The 21,421-nt window shown below is 39.5% G+C and overlaps 1 protein-coding gene across 1 annotated transcript in view; it reads right to left on the reverse strand.

Annotated features, from left to right (window-relative positions):
- Nucleotides 1–7,955: 7,955 nt before the first annotated feature.
- Nucleotides 7,956–21,421, reverse strand: part of LOC146001163 (hemocyte protein-glutamine gamma-glutamyltransferase-like) — a 31,650-nt gene continuing 18,184 nt past the window's right edge. Inside the window, exons 5-11 of the mRNA XM_083138452.1 lie at nucleotides 16,170–16,338; nucleotides 15,260–15,357; nucleotides 14,533–14,699; nucleotides 13,352–13,475; nucleotides 12,091–12,251; nucleotides 9,701–9,837; nucleotides 7,956–8,420 (exon numbers count right to left, since the gene is read on the reverse strand). Coding sequence (XP_082994578.1) covers nucleotides 8,279–8,420; nucleotides 9,701–9,837; nucleotides 12,091–12,251; nucleotides 13,352–13,475; nucleotides 14,533–14,699; nucleotides 15,260–15,357; nucleotides 16,170–16,338 — 998 coding nt within the window. The 3' untranslated portion in view covers nucleotides 7,956–8,278. The remainder of the gene's footprint in view (nucleotides 8,421–9,700; nucleotides 9,838–12,090; nucleotides 12,252–13,351; nucleotides 13,476–14,532; nucleotides 14,700–15,259; nucleotides 15,358–16,169; nucleotides 16,339–21,421) is intronic.

Below are 21,421 nucleotides of genomic sequence, written 5' to 3' on the forward strand. Positions count from 1 at the left end.
TGGACCTACAGCTCCACCGGGCATTTCACGAGGCACCTACTTGTCGAGTTTTTTCATCTTTCCACTTTTCTCCAACTGGCGACGTCAAGTTCTGCAACCTCTCGTGTTGTCTTGAGCGGGTCAGCTTCGCGCCTTCAGTTCTCAACTTCATGAAAAGAAACACATGACTCTCATCTTCGAGACTCATATCGTTGGTATGAAACTTGTCGAACCACCTGCGAACTGTACACTCAAATACGAGTTCCACAGGATTTAATGATATTTCGAGTTGCTTCCGTGGCACTGCGACCAAGTTTGAACTCATGAATCAAAACTATGCGCATTATAGTTTTATAATCGAGATAAATCAAGCCTTAGAAAAAATATTTTAAGTCAGATGGATTAAGCAATAAATAAGCTTTAAAACGATATACCGGTGTCCCAGAAGTCCTTTCCTGATTGCAAATTTTATTCATATCCGCTATATGCAATGTAGAGATGTGAAAGTGGTGCCAAAATGTTGGAAAACTAACCAAGTTTATTTGTTGCAGGTTTCAGTAATGTGGCTGTAGTGTAGCAGCGTCAGTGCCAAGGAATCCGGAATTAATGCTCTTGACATCGGGTGGCATCTTTCCATACAATGTTTCTTGGACTTGACAGGATTTGGGAATGAAGATAAATTCCATTTTTTAAATACCAAATTATTGATGGCAGATATTCTAGACGAAAGAATTCTGTACATTTGAAAGTTCCTCTGTACTGTTATTGGTGACCGGGTCTCGTGATACCAGAGGACATGCTGAGATATATCCTGATTTGTGAACATTTCCGGTTTTCTGGGCACTGACACTGCTACACTACAGCCACGTTACTCAAACCTGGAACAAAAAAACTTGGTTAGTTTTCCAACATTTTGGCACCACTTTCACATCTCTACCTTGTGTATAGCGGATATGAATAAAGTTTGTAATCAGGGAAAGACTTCTGGGACACCCGGTATAATGTAATGATAATATTTGGAGTTGTTAGCACATCGCGCTACGACGCCAGGGGTCCTGGGTACAAATCCTGTCTTGGGCATGGACGTTTGTAAGTGTCTATTCATCAATTTCATCATCACTCATCCCCATCTTCGCAAATTAGCCAAAAGTGGCACAAAACACGACGTAAAATAAAGCAAATGAATCAATCAATCGTAGAAAAAAAATATTCGCATAACACACAGCGAAACAATTCAGACATTTGCATCTACCCTAATAAAAAAATGAAAAACTAAAAATATATGTTTTGCAGCACCCCCACCCCAGACCGGTGGCATGTCTGAAAACCAAGTAAAACAATTTTTATTTAAGGAACATTTTCATTTCCTTTATTTACTAAAGTTTGGAACGAGGTAAGAATGGCTGTTTCAAGTCTCATTCTCATTTTGATCGCTGAACTGTTGGTTCGGCCGAGACTAGACCAAGAATAATCTAGTCGTCCTATGTAAGTTAATGTTCAACTTCCTCATTGAACAAAAGTCTCCCACCAGTACACTTAGCACCAAGCCGGGAGTTACCCGGGAATTTGCAGATAATCTCGTCAGTTCGTGCAATGCGTGTGACCACATAGGATATCTTTGGAGTATTACGTCACCCCCTCATGACCTTAAACAGTTCAGATCAGAGTCAAACGTCGAAGTTTAAAAGCTAAATGTGACATGCTATAAATGCAATAAATCACCAATCAGACAGTTGTACTCTGATTAGAAGGAAAGAGATTCAACTCGTGTTATCTTGTTGTGGCTATGTAAGACCCAAGCATCTAAAAACATGGCAGTTACAATAAACATATGTTGCAGTTTTGTAAAAGGACAATTCCTTGCGACGAGTGTGACATTCAGACAAATTAACATTCATTTTATAATTATTTTCTTAGCACCTTCAAAAAGAACTATCAGTGCATGTAATTTATTGAAAGTTATTTAATTTGAGAATATTCCTCCCCCAGTAATTGCAACGGGTGTGAAACTTCTGAGACATAACTTTATAACCTTCTTCAGTCTTTCAGAAAACTCTGTAAAGTATATGGGTTTTCTGAAACAATTTCATTTTATTTTCACAAAGCAAACTTTACTCGACATTTAGATGCTTTTAGTTTCTAAAAAATATTACTACATACTTTCTTTATAAACATTTTTTGCCTGTGAGGGGTGTGACATCATACACATGTAGGATTATGGAACAATGCAAAGGTATGAAAATTATCATAAATAGATTTTTCAAGCTAAGGTTTGTTTCAGAAATGAAGTAGAATACTTCAGAACTTAAGATATAGCAACAATAAATGAGACAATTACGAGGGTCATTCGGAAAGTAACTGCCGTTGTGGCGTGGCGCAACCGTTGTTACGTCAGGCAATCTGTGATTCAATAAGCATCCAGCTGTGCTAGTGAGAGCATCGTAGTGCCGCGCGTGTGCTGGTTATGACGTCACAAAATGCGTGCTGCCATCGAAAATCCCGCCAAATGCGAGATACGCGGAGTGATAAGATTTCTTTGGGTAAAAATTCATGGAACGTGGTAGTTCTGAAGTTTACTGTAACACTTTGCAGAAACTGAGAAGAGCCATCCAGAAGAAAAATCATGGTATGCTGACATCTGGGGTTGTGTTCGTGCATGACAGCGCTCGCCCTCACACTGCTCGGCGAACACAAGACCTTTTGCGCCAATTCTCTCCCCCTCTCTTTCTTTTTCTCTCTCTCCTCTCTCTCTCTCTCTCTTTCTCTCTCTATCTCTCTCTGTCTCTCCCTCTCTCTCTCTTTTTCTGTCTCTCCCTCTCTCTCTTTCTCTCTCTCTCCTCTCTCTTTCTCTCTATCTCTATCTCTCCCTCTCTCTCTCTATCTCTCCCCTCTCTCTCTCTTTCTGGCTCTCTCTCTATCTCTCCCCCCCTCTCTCTCTATCTCCCCCCTCTCTCTTTCTTTCTCTCCCCCCTCTCTCTCACTTTTTTAGTCTCTCTCCTCTCTCTCTCTTTCTCTCTCTCTATCTCTATCTCTCCCCTCTCTCTCTCTATCTCTCCCCTCTCTCTCTCTATCTCTCCCCCCTCTCTCTCTCTTTCTGTCTCTTCCTCTCTCTCTATCTCTCTCTGTCTCCCCCCTCTCTCTCTCTTTCTGGCTCTCTCTCTTTCTCTCTCTATCTCTCCCCCTCTCTCTCTCTATATATCTCTCCCTCATTCTCTCTCTATATCTCTCTCCTTTTCTGTCTCTATCCCCTCTCTATCTCTCCTTTTCAGTCTCTCTCTCCTCTCTCTCTCTCTCCCTCTCTATCTCTATCTCTATCTCTCTCTCTAACTCCCCCTATCTCTATTTCTCCTCTTCTGTCTCACCTTCACTCTCTCTCTCTATCTCCCCTATCTCTATTTCTCCTCTTCTGTCTCACTTTCTCTCTCTCTCTCTCTCTCTCTCTCTCTCTCTCTCCTCTCTCTCTATGTCTATCTCTCCCCCTCTCTCTCTCTCTCTCTCTCTCTCTCTTTCTCTCTCTCTCTTTCTCTCTCTCTCTTTCCCTCTCTCTGTTTCTATGAGTGAGGCAGAGAGAAAGAGATGTATATATGTGTGAATAATAAGGCAGAAAGATGTACATAAGAAGAGGAAAGAAAGAAGAGAATAGGAATATAGAGAAACAGAAGAAACCAGAGAGCTAGGAGAAAGAAAATGATAGAAAAAGAGAGAAAGAGAATAAAAACTTAAGAGAAACAAGAGATGGAAAGAGACAGAAGAAGATAGAGAAACAGGGTGCAGAAACAAAGAGAAAAAAAGAGTCTATCGGGTGAGAGGGGGCAACCCCCCCCCCTTGGGCACCCCGCTGCTACCAGCAATTTCGAACAATGATTAACGTTTTCCGGTGTTTTCGCGATTGTGCAAATCAAGGTCTCTACATACAGGACGGTATTGCATGATAACAAGACACAATCAAAAACAGATAATGCATTTTAAAATTCAGCACTTTAAAATCTAGAAAAAAAGCTACTCGTCTTTTGTTTCTGATAAAATTGTATTTAAATCTTGCATTATTCCATTTATAATTCATTCATACAAGTAGTGACGCGAGATGGCTCCACCAATGAGCACGTGAGTGGAACGGAATTGCGTGGAGGGGAGAAAGCGACAGCTGTTACCAGCCTTTCCAGCAGGGTGTATTGCTTCCCTCTGCCCAGTCATTCCCCCGCCCCCCTTCCTCTGCCGCAGTGCCCTGCCTTGTTCCAGAGATGCTTGGGACAAGGCCGGCCCGTACCCAGAATTTTTTTGAGGGGGGCCCCAGACCCATAGGCGAATTTTAAATAAACTTTCTCTCATATTATATACTGTGTGTATATATATATATATATATATATATATATAAAGGTAAAGGTAAAGTGTTACCCTGTGCATAGCACCACGCCATGAAGGCGTATAGGGGGGTGGGGGTAACGCCCCACACTTTATTGATCCGGTCGTGAGTGGGGGTGATGTGATCAGCATCACGCCCCTGACCGCCTTTACCCCCCAGGGTTTCCCCAGGTACCCATGTTATTCGACGCTGGGTGGGCGCCGGGGTCTCTTCTACCGTTAGAAAAGTTCCCGGATTTGAACCGACCGGGGATCGAACCCGGGACCTTTAGCACCACGGCCACATATATATATAGATATATGTGTGTGGGGGGGAGGGTGGTATAGGATAGGGTGGGTAGAGAAATTTGCTCATTTTGTTACGAAATGTTGAACAGCATTTTCTAAACTATATGTATGCAACCACGTGACAAATATTTTTGCAGTTGACACTGGCATTTGTTTCTGTCAGAGCGCGAAAAAAAGTGTATGATACGGGTAGACTACATGTGTGCATAATGTAAACAATTCAAATATCCTACGAAAAGCAACATATGTGTGTGGAGGTTGATAGATGAGGGATCACACCCACTTTGCAAACTCCCTGACTTTTCTAGGTGTAATGATTTAACATGCTAAAAAATAAGAGCTACACTTCAACTTTGTAAGTTAATCAAATAAATCACGTTTGTTGAACATTTTCGAAAATAAAATGAAAAATAAAATGAAAGAACCTTTTTATAAGCAAAATTATCCAAAAGGGAAGATTGTTGGGAAGATAGAACGAAATGTGTTTCCGGTTACAAATTCTGCCAAGCAAAAATCATTTAATTCCCATGACTTTTCCAGGTTTTGAAAGATTTTTTTTGAAAAATATTTGTTTCCAATGACCTAGCCTTGTTTTCCTGACTCCTCCAGTTGTCCAGGACTTTGGAGTCAGTGCGAACCCTGTAAATATATTATCTAAAGGGAACAGCTAAGTGACTTCACCCTGGCAATGTGTCTGCTGGCGTAATATTGTTTCTATGGTGTATTTTAGCTTTTAGAATCTTATTCGACAGTAAAAATAAATGCCAGTGGCAACTAAGAAGATATTAAATGGGGTTGCATACAGGTGGGATATGAAATGCCATTATCAACGGCTCGTTGGATCGAAATGTTTTACCTTGATGTCCTCTGCACACTGAGAAAGTCTGTTGTACGGTCACACCACTGTGTATTTATGTTCAAGACAATTACAAGTACAAAAGAAGAAAAGTTGCAGTAAAACAAATTCCGATTGACAGAATTTCGTAAATAATAATGTACTTAATTTCTTGAGTGTTTTGGACAAATAACAATGTATGTTAAAAGTACTTGAGCCAATTCTTTGCCCGAAAAATCTAGCAACGATTCTGCTGTGAAGTGGGTTCTCCTATTTACATAATATTAATTAACCCTAAGCCATTGAGTGGCAGAATGGACATCAGTTGCAGAAATCCCCTGACGCTGGAGTGAGAAAACAAAGTTTTTATCCTTCTGCTTAGTGGTGGCGAAAAGGGATCACAGACCTTGCGATTCGGATTGAGAGGTAAATGCCCTTATATGGTTGGTTTTGTATTGCAATCATAGAGCAACCTTTTTTTCATAATGAAAAGAGTATAGAGAATTCAACTCTATTGTAATTATGTGAAACATTTGTGACACTGTAATAGAAGAAACCATTCAATAATATAAGGGTTCCTATTTGTTGAGTGTCAAACAACTGTTTTTGACTCATGAAAAGTTCAGACAATTTTAATAATGTACACAGTATTCTACAGAAAGTCCTATATAACCACTACAATGTCTATAGTGGCGCAAGAGTATTTTCTTCCCTTGTAGCAAGTAGTGTCCGAGCCGAGGCGAAAAGGTCGGGACATGGATTAAAAGAAATGTACTGTCCCGACTAAATCGGAACGTCTGATAGCCTTCCATCAATGGTTATAGAACTAAAAATAGCCGAATATTACAGGCTGCAGACTTCTAGAGCCTGCCTATTCATTTGGGCAAGGACAAAATCGAAATTCACGCAAAATTTAAAAACCATCAACGTAATTTTTGTAGGTTTTCATACGTTCAAATTAAAAATTTTCATGGCTCGGGGGCCATGGTACCCCCTTGGGTGCGCGCTTGGGACAGGGCATAGTCAATGTTTCTTAACTTTTGTCTCACAGCGTAATAAATTATCTTTCGCAATGATTGACATGCTTCTTTTCTAAGTTTAGCATTTAAACTTCGTCTTTCCTTTTTGTCAATGTGTGTATCTACAGAGAGCGGACAATACTCTTGCACATATGCCAAAACTATTTGCGTCGGTTGCCAATTGCAATCGCTACGAGACTCAGTTTCGCTAAACGTTCCGTTGCTTTTACCTCAACAGCTGGCGACATCTGTTAACATCGTGCGGAAACACATCGAGTTCCATTCGTTCTCGGCGAAATGCACTCTGACAAAGTTTTACATGTGTTAGCTGGCTAGAGTGCAAGAATTTTGTAGCAAATTTAAGTACGATATCGAGACAAAACAGCCAGCTCTCGGTCCTGCTTCGAAACTGTGATTGCGAGAAACGTAAGAGTTTGTTTGCTTTCAGTGCTATAATTTTCGATGTAGCATACAATTCATAGTTTCTATTGCTAAGTAACAACTATTTTTGATCACAAAGCTGCCAAGAAACGAATATCTATCATGAAAGTATCAAGATGTGAAGTATATATTACATAAATGTTTGATACGCTTAAAAATTCCATTTCCAATTTCACCACCTTGCCTTTTATCTGATTTATCAGTCACTTATTTGGATTTTATATGGATATGCACGTAAATGTCAACTCGTAATATAAACAGAACATATTGTGCAAAAGTTCAAGTCGGGTGTTATTTCATGGGAAGTTTGCGTTGACCCCTCTGTCTTCTCCTTACTTTTCAACTGTTTTTATTTTAAAATTTCTATTTTCTCAAAATTTCGGAGGGGGCTGCAGCCCCACCAGGCCCCGCCCCTCTTCGCACGCCAGTGCACGGGAAGTGTGAAAACTAATTTCAGTGATATTATACAAGGAACAAGAACGTTGGCCAAAGTCGACAGCCTTTTGTTTGACAGGTTCAAAGAAAAAGAGGACGAATGCCAAGTATAAGGTTTCTTTCCGCAGAAGGAAATCGGGAATTCAAATGCTCATTGATGGACCTTCATTTGGATTAGTGACTCCTAAAATGTTCCTACAGTTTTAACTGGAGACTCAAACTACTGGGATGAACCTCAATCAGGATTCGAACCAGCAAACATGTTGGTTACAATGCAACAGTGCTAACCACTAAGCTATCGTGCAGACCCTCATTGCCAAAACTCATTGGGATGCTTTCAATGAACTTCACCGACAGCTGGCCCTGTAGTGGAATGGGTTGGGGATTCGATTCCTTGCAAGATATTTTAAATTTAAAATGTCATAAAATTAAGACCAACCTCCGCAAAGAAGCAAAATTATTCTAATACATCAGAATTAATGAAATTATTTATCACTTAAAATCATGTAATGAAATTATGAAGCGTACATGTCTAAACTGTAGCGCGGAGAAAGACAAACTCAGAGAAAAAAATTAGTACAACTATAATTGCTGCTTTTAAAAAAAATGACATTTCATTTTATATAAGAAATCTTCTTGTTTTAGATTGTCAATTGAGCCGCCCCCCGTGGCGGAGTGTTTAGCACATCGCGCTACGATGGCAGGGGTCCCGGGTTCGAATCCTGGCCTGGGCATGCATGTTTGTGAGTTTCCATTCATCAATTTCATCCTATCATCACTCATCCCCATCTTCGCAAATTAGCCAAAAGTGACACAGAAAGCGAAGTAAAATAAAGCAAATTAATCAATCAGAATCAAAGTAGTCTTAAGAATGTATCACAGTGTTCCCATTGCGATGATATTATTTCTGGTGTACGTTTTATGCTATGACGTGTACTGTAGTCGAACCGGTAACCTCCGACAGTTGGCGAGAACTGAAAGTTGCCACGATCTTCCTCTCACCAACTCTTTTCGGAACAAATCTTTCCGTGTAGGTCACCATTTCTTCCGGATTAACGTCCCTGTAAAGCAAAATACATATAAAAGAACATCACAAGTATTGTCGATGCTTCCTTCAATTCACTTCACTTCAAATAATTTTCAACTGATTACAAATGTGTGTACGGAATGTTAAATGGTATTTCCAGATCTTTACAGGTATATCTATGGAATGTCAATTTGTATTTCCAACTCTTTACAGGTATATCTATGGAATGTCAAGTTGTATTTCCAACTCTTTACAGGTATATCTATAGAATGTCAATTTGTATTTCCAACTCTTTACAACCATATCTATGGATTGTCAATTTGTATTTCCAAATCTTTACAGGTATATCTATGGAATATAAATTTGTATTTCCAACTCTTTACAGGTATATCTATGGAATGTCAATTTGTATTTCCAACTCTTCACAGGCATATATACGTATGAATTTTCAATTTGTATTTCCAACTTTTTACAGGCACATCTATGGAATGTTAAATGCTATTTCCAGATCTTTACAGGTATATCTATGGAATGTCAATTTGTATTTCCAACTCTGTACAGGCATATCTATGGAATGTGAAATTATATTTCCAACTTTATAAAGTGGACTTAAAACACCATGTACTTCCCATACTTCCCAACTCTTCAGAAGTGTGTCTAGGAATGTCAAGTTGCATTTCAAAATCTTCACAAGTTGTCTACGAAATGTCAATTTGTAATTTCCAAATCTTCACAAGCATATCTATGGAATGTCAAATTGTATCTCCAACTCTTTACAGGTATATCTATGGAATGTCAATTTGTATTTCAAACTCTTTACAGGTATATCTGTGGAATTATAATTTGTATTTCCAACTCTTTACAGGTATATCTATGGATTGCCAATGTGTATTTCCAACTCATTACAAGTGTCAACGGAATTCAAATTCAAATTTCAAATTTTCTTCATTAAATGGCGAGGTTCAGCCTGTGGCTGTCAAGTTGTCATCCCAAGTCTGATAATTTTTAAATTATCCTACACTTCCGCTGCATTAGTGATATGATTGGCATTTTATACCTTTAGGAATGTACGACAGTTGGAGCAGCAAATTTAACAAAGAACTGTTCAAAGCATATAACACATTGTCAGTAAGAAATAATGCAATCGAATTCTGTCACAACAATTAAACAATCTTAACGATTTCTGTTTCTTTCTTCAACCAAACAGAACTGGAAGTGTAAAAGGACTAAACTAATATATTGATTCTACAATGAATAATTACGATTACATAAAAAATAGTAGCTGTGGGATATTTTTGAAAACTCTCAACTCACCTGAACACCAGAATTTTGGGTCTCTGGAGCCCTGGTCCCTCAATGCTGAAAGTACAATCGCTCAAAATCACTTTCAATGGATTTTGGAAAGAGAATGTGGCGTGGCATTCCCCTCCAATTTTTCTCTCTCCAGATACCTATTAAAAAAAATATATATATATAGCCATCATACATTGGCACTCAGTAAGACTGTACAGCTATGGACACTTTTTCATCGTAACGATTTCACTGACTTACAACCACTCACAAGTTTCAGTGACTGTACCACTGCCTCCTAATAATCTATGTATATAAAATGGATGGATGTGTGTGTGTATATGTATGTATGTATGTATGTTTGTTCCGGCTTAACTCTCGAACGCCTGAAGCAATTTCAACCAAACTTGGTACACATATGACTTACAATCTGGAAGGAAGTACTGTGGGGGTAAGACACCCCTGGCATCCCTAGAGGTGGGGGTGGGAAGGGGTGACATGTAAAAATAATCGAAAACGACCGATATTAGTTTGGAATCCATAGCTTTCGGGGTCGCTAAGATGAATAGTGACACTCCCAATGCCGTTCAATTTATGTATTCTTGCTCCTGTAGGTGAAACTAAAAATGTTGTATATAATCATGTTTTGAGTTCAATTAATATTATAGTGAATTTGTAAAAAGACTTTACTTTATAATTTGTATACTGTACTTATACATTTAAATACCTGTAAATAAAATTAGTTACATTTTACACTATAGTTAGAATCCATTATTTTCCTGTCTAATAGAAGATTAGGATAAATAAATACCCGGACAACGGCGGCTAATCAGCTAATAACCTAATAAATAGGGACATTGAATTTTCGCAATGCGCGAAATCGCGAAATGTGAAAAAAAGATGCAATTTTGAAAATTCTGCACTTAACTACACCCCCAATTATGAAATATGCATGAGTTTTATTCGCGAAGTAATGCGAAATGTGTGCTTTTCCACGAAATGAATGCTTTTTCGCGAAATAACCGTGAAATATCATCAAATTAAGTAGAAAATACGCAAAAACCGGCAATCGAGGTTGTGCGCGCAAACTGTCGATTTGTAACGAAACGTTTGCCTAAAGTTTCCTACCACTTGCAGCTGAAGAATGTTTTATCTTCGATCACATCAGGAAGACGCTGCAAATTGGGATTTCCCATGCACATAATCTCAGTTCGAAAACTTCGCTCCCTGTCAAGCTGCATTCGTTTCTTCCCCCGAATGTCTACTAAACTTCCAATTTCATTGAACTTGCTAGCTTTCTTTGCCCCTGCACTATGGCCTCTAAATACTAAGCCTTGTCTAGCAAGAAAAGTAAACTATCCTTGCTCCACCCAGTCGCCGCTACTGGCAATTACAGTTGAAATCTAAGTACTTGTGTATACTTGTGTATGTGTACAGTATATAAAAATGAAGTACACAATTTATAGCTCTTTTGTATGTTGTTTCCTGTCATGATGAATACGTGTGTGCCAATTTTTTTTTTTCCACCGCTAGTATATACCGCTGATCTAACATTTTATTTACCGCTCTCCTCAGTTTTTATTTACCATAAATTTGTCTCCCTACTAATAAAGTGTGATACACATATAACAAAAATAACAATGAGGACGTCATTTATAGTCTATAAGGAAGTGACCTTTGTTTTAAGGTTAACCTTTGAGATTCTGTGTAAATTTATTCGCAATGTTATCAAATATTGCATTTGTTGTTGCACGAAATCATATTTGCCTTTGATTTTCGTTACCCAGGCAACGGCTAACAAATCTCTGGCTGAATTCAGATTTGTCGTATCTCCACTTTTTGTCGAAAATGAATTGGTGGTATCGTGTTCCATACATTTTAATACAGTAAAACCTCGTTAATCCGGATAATGGGGGGATAAGTTGACCGGTTTAACGAAAGTCCGGATTAACTGAAATAACCTAAAAGAACAGTAGAAAGTGCATTAAAACCCCGTTTATAGCAACAAAACACGTTTATTATGGTGTATTTAAAGGGCATAGGTCTAAATACACTGTGCAGTAGGTTACAATAAAATGTAAAGCAATAATGCGGTGCTTCTAGCCACATTTAAAACCTTGCATTCTGCTTCTTTTTTTCGCCTTTCGCCTGTCCGGATTAAGCGAAGTCCGGCTTATTGGGGGTTCGGATTAACGAGGTTTTACTGTACATCACGTTCCTAAGCAACGTATCTGGATGCCAAATGGAGTGAATTATCAATAACGAAATGTTAACGTAAATCTTGCAGTGTATTAAAAATCCTTCAAAGTTTTTAATCAGCTCTCCTGAAAAGTAAGTGCAGATGGATATACGACAAACCAGGATTCAACATGCGAAATTTTAATATTTAGATTTTAAAATTTTTCCACCCTTACCTCAATGGCGAGCCTTGGCTTTTGCAGTGCAAAGTCGTCTTCGTCGCTCCATGTTTGTTTAGTCTCCTTGACGTTCGCAATGGCGTAGATCTTGATCAGGCAGTAATCAACGAGCTTCTCCATGTAATCGAAAGGGGCCACGCGGATCTGCAGGGTTTCATCTGGGGAGAAACAGCGTATGTCAAAAAGACATTTATCAATAAGAATATGTTTTGGATTTTCGAACACTCTTGCTCTGGGTGGGAGAGAGAATGAATGAGAAAGGGGGTGGAGAGAATTGGAAGGAAGAAGAAATGATACCGAAGCAAGGAAGAGAAAGAACTTATGAAAGATACAAGGAAGTTAAAAAGATAACAGAAGAAAGAAAAGAAAGAAGAGGAGGGGAGAAGATAAGAGAGGCAACAAGGTAAATTAAAGGAATGATTGGAGAATCAAGAACTTATAGGAAAAGAAAAGAGAGCAGTAGACAAGAATGGAACAAAGATAAGAGACAACATAAAAGTCTCATCTCTATTCAGAACAATATATCTTCAACAAGAGTGTCATTTCCTAAACAGCCTAGATTTGTACAGGGTGTTTCAGGGCTGATGATACAAACTTTCAGGGATGATGGAGAAGGGAACATGTATCAATTTGAGATAAGGAACCCTGGTCTGGAAACGACTTAGTCGAAAGTTATAAGCGAGAATCTGTGTATGAAGATGTAATACTTTTATTACCTGCACAAGTTTCACAAGCTGCTACATCCACAACAGTTGTTCAAAATGGCGTCCCCCAGCTTCCCTGCAGACATGACATCGTCGCACAAAGTTCTGGCGTACCCGTTGGAACAACCCTGGAGTTGTTCGAACAATGTCACAGGAAGCGAGACTGCAGAGTCCTCGCAAGAATTCTTTCTGCCTGGGTACGCCAAAACTTTGTGCGACGATGTCATGCCTGCAGCAAAGCCGGGGGACGCCACTTTGAACATCTGTTGTGGATGTAGCAGCTTGCGAAACTTGTGCAGGTAATAAAAGTATTACATCTTCATCAACCGATTTTCGCTTATAACTTTCGACTGAGTTGTTTCCGGACCAGCGATCCTTATCTCAAATTGAAACACGTGCCCTTCTCCATCATTCCTGAAAGTTTGTATCATCAGCCCGGAAACACCCTGTATACAGTACTTTCTTAAAATATAATTTATCTTTACACTTTCATCATAGTTAACACTACAAGAAAATAGAAACATTGTGTTACCCTTGTATTTCGTTTGTCTTACGTTGGTTTGGCTGTACAACAAACTCTCCCTGCCCCCTTTTCAGCCTGTGAGCGGTTGCCCCTGTGTAGTAGACAGAGCTTGCAGACAACACAGACGCAATAGTACGCACTTCATTCGATTTGTTCTGAAAAATGAAAGAAATTAACATAAGCTTGCAAAAATTGTCAACATTTAGAATTCAAATCCATTTATTTTCTAAATCTTACACTTGTACTAATTTGTACTGCTATTATTGTTATATTTCGTCATTTCCTGCCACTATTGGCTAATGTCGCGAGTGCCGATTAGATTAATTTGATGAACGGACACTCGCAAAGAACAGGCCGGATCTCGAACCTAGGAACGTCAGTGACGTCATCCAAAGTGGACCACTTAGCTAAAGCACGTATCAATCATTTTATCAGAATGTCAGAGTGTGTACATAGGAGAAACGAAAACCAGGCTGAAAGACAGGTTGAAACAACATAGGGATGATGTACGACTTAAGAGAGAGTGAAATGCGATATTTAAACACACGAGAGAAACAGGACATGACAGAGTGGGATGAGGCTAAGCAGATAGGAAGGGAGAAGAGAATGCTAGTGTAAAAATGGAAGGAGTCAAAAGAAATAGAGAAGAAAGGAGAAGACACAATGAACTGGAATGGGGGAATGAAGATAAACAAAGAATGGAAGAAGGTGTTAGAAAGAGTGGAAAGGACAAGAGAGAAAGAGGAGAGAAGAAGGAAGGAAATAGAGCGTGAGATAAAGAGTCCAACCACATTCACTTTCAGGTGAAAGTAAAGTTGACAAGGGAAAGCCACCTGCTAGAATGTTCCAGAACAACTTTCTAATAGTCTGGAGGGGAGTTATGTTTGTGTATATATATCGTCCTGTTTTTGTACCTTATTCATTTGTACTTGGTGCAGAGTCTGAAGAAGACCTTGCTAGAAGGTTGAAACGTTACGTTTAGTTTATGTTTTATAATAAAATAAATTTCTGCCTTGGTCAACATATTGAGTTTTTCATATCATGGAAACAAAGCTTAATGGAGTTAAGATTTTATCCACATCGTCACAATTACTCTAAATCTAAAGAGCTGAATAAAATTGAATAACGAAATAGAAATTCTACTGGAAAGAAGGAAATCGTCAGATGATACAACAGAATAAACAAAATACACTGAAAAAAATCGCAACTTACTTGAACATTAACAGTTACGCTGAATGTATTCCCGTAAGAAACTTTCTCAATCTCAGCCAAATTGAAGGTAACGTCATCCGCTGCTGTCTCTGGAAATCCGTAGAATGTCTGCGCTCTATCGCAACCACGGATTGCATTGAAAACTGCCAATCGCTCTGCGAACGAACCTGTAATGTAGTAGCCACAATAGTAAAGATAAGTAAGAAACGAAATTTAAAAATAAAAAAATAATTTGAATTGTAATAGTTCTTGATTGATATGTTACTAACGGTTTACGTTCGTAAGCGAAGTCAATAAGCATTTTATTGACTGTTTGGTTTGAGTAATTTTACTTCGCTTTTCTTCCACTATTGGCTATTCGCGAAGATGAGGATGAGTGATGATATGATGAAATTGATGAAGGGACACTAACAAGGAACACCCATGTCCCGCGGGGATTCGAACCCGGGACCTCTGGCGTCGTAGTAAGTTGTGATAACTATGATACACACTCAACTATTTTTTTTAGAATTTCACCCCATGCAATTATATTTCACTATAATGTCTAGATAGTACTTTGTAAACTGATAAGTTGTAAGTTAAAAGTGATACTTATATCTTTACCCGATTGAGTGTCACTTCTGGGTGGTTCAAAACCTCCCCAGCAACCCCATTAAATGCCCCACTGATTGAAGTAACAAGAAGATTGAATTAAGCCCAAGTATAACCTAATAAATTTTATCATTACCTTCTTTGTTCTTGTACTGGTGTGTTACATCTTCCTGATCGGCATCTCCTGTGTCGTCATCAGCATCTGCTCGTTTCGTTAGAATCTTCCTCCCCACGCTGGAATTGAACACAGAGAGGATCCTTGACTCACCATTACGAGAGAAATAATGAACAATATTACAGGCAAAAAATATGGATCAGTTGGCAAGACAACAGCCACAATGTCGAATTGAATTGCTATATTTGTGTGCAGTAAGATCCATGAGTATTACCGTGCAAATTGTCCATCACCATGTTCGTGCACTTTATTTGACCAAATAAGAGCTTCAAGAATTAAAAGAAAACTCAAAACAAGCTGTTGACAACTTCTGCACCACCATACATAAAAATCCATCGCTTAAAAACACATAGGATGTATGAGAAACATTAATGAAAATAGTCATGGACAATTTGCACGGTAATACTCATGGATCCCACTGTACATATGCTCGGCAGTGTGGTAGATATAGGTTCGTGTTCGTAAAGTGGTCCCCACTTGTCGACATATAATTGTGTTTAAACGGACGCACCTGTATAAGTTCCACTTTATTGCCGTCTATTTGAATATGCAGTTATATTCTTGGTTACAATCAGGAAAATCTTCAGTATTTTCAAAATGTGTAGATTCAATTGTGGTCGAATTGAAAAGTGGGCGATTGGGATTGGGATTTACTATTACTGATTTTATCTCCTGGACCGAATTTTAACTTATTTAAAATCCCTGGAATTTTAACAACCGTGCTTCCTGCTTGAAATGAAGCTTGCACTTATTTTTGCATACAAACATACATATAAATATGTTGCTTAATGCGTAAAACAAAAAAAAAAATACTATAAATTAAATTATTTTAAGACTGGTCTACATGTCTGAAAACATTCCATATACTCACTGCTGCCTGTCTATCTTTATTCGTGTGAAGCCCCAATCGGATGAATCGTCCTCCTGGAAGTGACACATATCAGCGTTCACCTCCGCAAACACAAAGGGCGTGTCGTACCTGAAGCCTATCTCGCCACGTCTCACAGCTTCCAAGGACGCTGGACCACACTGCATCATACCTGGCAGGAAAAAAATATCAGAGTTTAAGGAAGGAAACAAGAGTTAGCAACGATATACATTTTTACCGGAGTTTTCAAGACTTGTTGGCCCAGGCAGATAATGTGCTATTAATCTTAAATCACACGAAGCTATATTTACTGCTAGACTTTCCAGTTGTGTAGTACTACTTGTTATCGTACTTGTCGGTATACTTGTGTTCCCACAAGGCAATGCGCAGAGCAGACAATCTAAGAAGATAGACGAGCGATTTGAAGAAAGTTCCAGGAAAATAGCTATTGATACTGCTTGGTACTGGGCTAGAAATTTGCTCGAAGGACAGTATGATAATCAAGGTGTGCTCAACAAGCTTTTTAATGATCTCGGGTATGCATATTCATACGCGATATTCGCAGGATTCATCCATAAAGAAATATTTTGATCAACTAAATAGGTCAAGCACTTAAAACACTGCTAATAATAAGGATTTTCATTATCGGCTAATCACATTTGTCATGTACAAATCTCATCGCGTGGATAAATTTCTAATGAACACGAATACACATTATCTCCGTTTTTCTTGCATCGAGCAGTGAACAAAATCAATAAAATACAATAACAATAAAATTAAAGATGTAGTAAAGAATAGTCATCTTCCAGTAATATTAGTTAGAGAAACAAAATTTTTAGGAGTTACTATAAATTAAAATCTAAATTGGTCAAACCACGTAAAAATACTTGTTAAAAAACTAAATTCCAAAATATTTGCGCTGAGGATATTAAAACAAATTCACTAATTCAGGTATATTATGCAATGTTTCATTCACTAATAAATTATGCAATATAATTGTGTGGGAACTCGCCGCCAAGTTTAGAAGCATTTAGAAAACAAAAGCAAGCCATTAGGATTATAGCAAGAATAAAGCCTAGGGAATTGTGCAAAACGTTGTTTAAGAAATTCAAAATATTAACCCTCCCTTCACTGTACATATACAGGGTGTTGCAAAATACCTGTTACAACGCTTGGGAGGTGATTCGACAAGTAAAAACAAGGAAAAAATGCCATGTGAAAAAATGTCGAAATCGGCACCGTTTTCGAGTGACAGGCGTGCGAAAATCGCCTCACACCATGTTTATGGCACAATAACTCAAGAAGGAAGAAAGATATCAATGTCGGAATAAAATAATACAAACAAAATCGTACGTGGCGAATACAATGGTGCATCAATTGAGGCCCAGTGTAAATTGCGCAAGGGGACTCTCAAAGAAAGTGGAGAATCCCCTGATGGAAAATACAAGAAATTTACTACTATCTTCTACATAATGTTGAGATCGGAATGTAGCCAGTAAAATATGGCGACGTATGTCCACATGTCTCACTACTTCTGGGACACCATCCCAAATGGAAAAAAATACGGGAAAATCATAAAAAAACGTTTTCAATCCCTTAATGTTGACACACTACTTTGCAGTACGAAAAACGAAAGTTAAACAATGGCCGCATGTCGTCAGGCTGTACATACGTATACTACAAGAGAGCTCCCCAAAAAAAATTGGATAATCCTCGAAGGAATGAAGACGGAGAATGGCGAGAAAACGCACACAATGGCATGTAACATTTCCAGGCACAGCACATCTGGAAGGGATTCCACTGAGAAGCGCATAGCCTCTGCACATGCAGATCGACGGTATGAAGTAAAGCGATATCCAGCATCTTCACTCGCACCTTTCCTAAAGGACACTATGCGGTGCTGATAGGGGCTCACAAACACCGGTATACTCAGAGACTTTGTTGAAAATGTCCGTCATTGACTTGAAGACAAAGATGACATCGGCGAAGCACTGATTGTCTGGTACGCGCAAATTCCTCTTTCATGTCAACAATTGTCCCAGCATCGGCACTAACACGAGCAACGAGATCCTCAGCACTTTCCACGGGGGTTTCATACACGAGCCTTTTCATTTCTCCCCACACAAAGAAATCCAGTGGTGTGAGGTCGGGGGAACGAGGTGGCTACTGTAAAGGTCCACCCCTGCCAATCCAACGATCGCCGAAAATACCGTTGAGTAAGGCCCTGGCTCCCCGGTCGAAACGTGCGGGGGCGCCGTCGTGTTGAAACCAGATACGTTGTCTACCTGCCAGTGGCACGTTTTCCAAAAGTTCAGGCAATACGTCATGTAGAAACAACCGATAATTCCCACCACACAAAGTAGAGGGCAAAATGTACGGGCCTATCAAGTGGTCACCTACTACGCCACACCACACATTCACTGCGAACCTATGTTGATGATGGCGCACAATGATTGCATGCGGATTGTCCATATCCCAGACGTGGCTGTTGTGGCTATTGAACATGCCGTCCCTGGTGAATATTGCCTCATCGGTCCACAAAACTCTTGTTGGGAAATCTGGAATGGCAAGAGTTTGTTGCACGTACCATTGGCAGAAATCCAAGCGTAGAGAAAAGTTCGTGGGCAGTATGTAGTGCACCTTATGCAATTTTTTATGGGTGCAACCCCTCCTCTTGAAGAACGCGGAACACATTGCTATGGTGGGTTTGTTGAGTACGAGCAATGACACGTGTGCTGGTGTCAGGACGGACTCGTATCGCGTCCAACACGTCCTCTTCAAATTGCACAGTGCGGGGTCTTCCAAAATCCCACCTACGGGCTAGTAGAGATCCAGTTTCACGCAGTCGAGCATCAAGTCTTTGAAAGAGTGCATGTTCTGGTAACCGCCTATTGGGAAAACGTTCGTGATACGAACGCCGTGCTTCACGGCTGTTTCGGTTTGCCTACCCATAAACGAGATGCATATCAGCAAGTTAGTGGGTAGAATACTCCACCATTGTCCTGTTCGAGAACTGCCCAGCAACAGGGGCACTGTCCCTCCGAGTGACGGATCACAACTACCGTGATTAGCACCCACGTAATGTCACACAGGTGTCCACGCAGTTGTTGCAAACCGAGAAAGAACACGGAAATACGTACTCTACGTACAATATTCCTTGGCGCAATTCATCCATACACACACGCCAGACTAAACTCCGCACTGCGAGACGCAGAACAGACAGGAAAAACAACGGTCGACTACACTCTCTACGTAGTATCCACCAACACTAATACGTAACAGGTGACCTACACTCACAGCGCCTCTAGTGGGGCTTTCTGTATCAATTAGTTGAAATCAATCTGAGCGTAATTTGATGGCATAGCGTCATTTTCGAGTGAATTTCCTATTTCCCGAGTGTGGGACGGTGTCCCAGCAGTAGTGAGACATGTGGACATACGTCGTCATTTTTTACTGCCTACATTCCGATCTCAACATTATGTAGCAGATAGTAGTAAATTTCCTGTATTTTCCATCAGGGGATTCTCCACTTTCTTTGAGAGTCCCCTTGCGCAATTTACACTGGGCCTCAATTGATGCACCATTGTATTCGTCAGGCACGACTTTCTTTGTATTCTTTTAATCCGACATTGATATCTTTCTTCCTTCTTGAGTTATTGTGCTTTACACATAGTGTGAGGCGATTTTCGCACGCCTGTCACTCGAAAACGGTGCCGATTTCGACATTTTTTCACATGGCATTTTTTCCTTGTTTTTACATGTCGAATCACCTCCCAAGCGTTGTAACAGGTATTTTGCAACACCCTGTATATGAAATGTCATTATATGCGAGAAAAAATATTGCGCTGCGAAGTTCAATAGAACACACACATAACACCCGAAATTAACAGCTCTTAAAGCCTTACTTCACCAGGCTAACATTAGTTCAAGAAGGACCCCAACAGATGGCAATTAAAATATTCAACCATTTACCACTAACTAACTACCTCCCTAGCCTTCTTAAACCCGAAGGTTCATGGCTGCAGCAAAACAGGGCTTCCATCTTTCCCTATCTTGAGCAAGTTCTATATACTCTTTTCCATCCCTACCGATTTCCCTTAGTTCCATCTCAACGTTGTCCCTCCATCTTCGTCTTGGCCTTCCTACAGGTCTCTTACCATCAGGTTTCCCAACAATAATCCTGTAAACTCCTCTTTCCTCTCCCATTCGTGCCACATGGCCTGCCCACCTAAGTCTTCTTGATAAATGATATAAAAGGAGAAAGTATGACAAGTTTCAAAAACAAAATAAAGAAACTATTAGTTAATAAGGAATATTATAGCGTTAGTGAATATCTAGTTTGTAAATTATAGAAATATTGTAATTATATATTTTTTTATATGAACTGTACTGAACCCTCCAAATACCAATGTATATGGTTTATATGGAGTAATAAAAAATTTGAAACAACGTTCGGAAACCACAGACAAAACATTTCCTTGCCAAACTCACAGATTAAACTTTCTCTCTGATTGGTTGTTCCACAGAATCTAGCAGAGAAAGCTAGTTGCAATTAGAACACGGTCTAGTCGTCAAAAACCAGTCTATCAGCCAGCCTGGCAGCCATCATTTCCAGCCAGGTAGCCAGTCCAGCGCCAACTAGGGCATTCCTACTGGAAATTCAGTTACGTGTTATTCGGCCTTTAGTCTAGTTTAGGGAAAGTCTCTTGGGACAGAAAATTTTAGTTTCGTCGAACTACGCTCGGAGAAGTAAATGCATCAGCTGAAGAAATAAATGCATCCAGTCCGTAACTCAGCCCAAATGCTTAAATGGATCATCGAGAAATATGCGAGAAGATGCATCGAAAAAATGAATCAATTCAAGGATTAAAGTCCAGCTCTACGTAAAAAAAAATCTCACTTGCATCAAATGATGCATTTTGAAGTTACTACTTTCACAAACATTATACAAAAATGTATGGGCGTAACATGGGGCTTAATTTTTGGAAGGAAATTCGAACTTGTCAGTTAACTTTGGGGGGCAGTATCAAGGTTGGGACTTAACTTTTGAGCCTGAATCAAACTTGGGACTTAACTTTGGGGCAGAGCAGAATCAAATTTGGGACTCAACTTTGGGGGCTAAATTAAACTTCGGACTTAACTTTGGGGCAGAGCAGAATCGAACTTGGGACTTAACTTTGGGGGCAGAATCAAACTTGGGACTTAACTTTGGGGGCTAAATCAAACTTGGGACTTAACTTTGGGGCAGAGCAGAA

Source organism: Lepisma saccharinum, chromosome 17 (genome assembly GCF_977018435.1).
Source record: "Lepisma saccharinum chromosome 17, izLepSacc3.1, whole genome shotgun sequence".
NCBI classification, from domain to species: Eukaryota; Metazoa; Arthropoda; class Insecta; order Zygentoma; family Lepismatidae; genus Lepisma; species Lepisma saccharinum.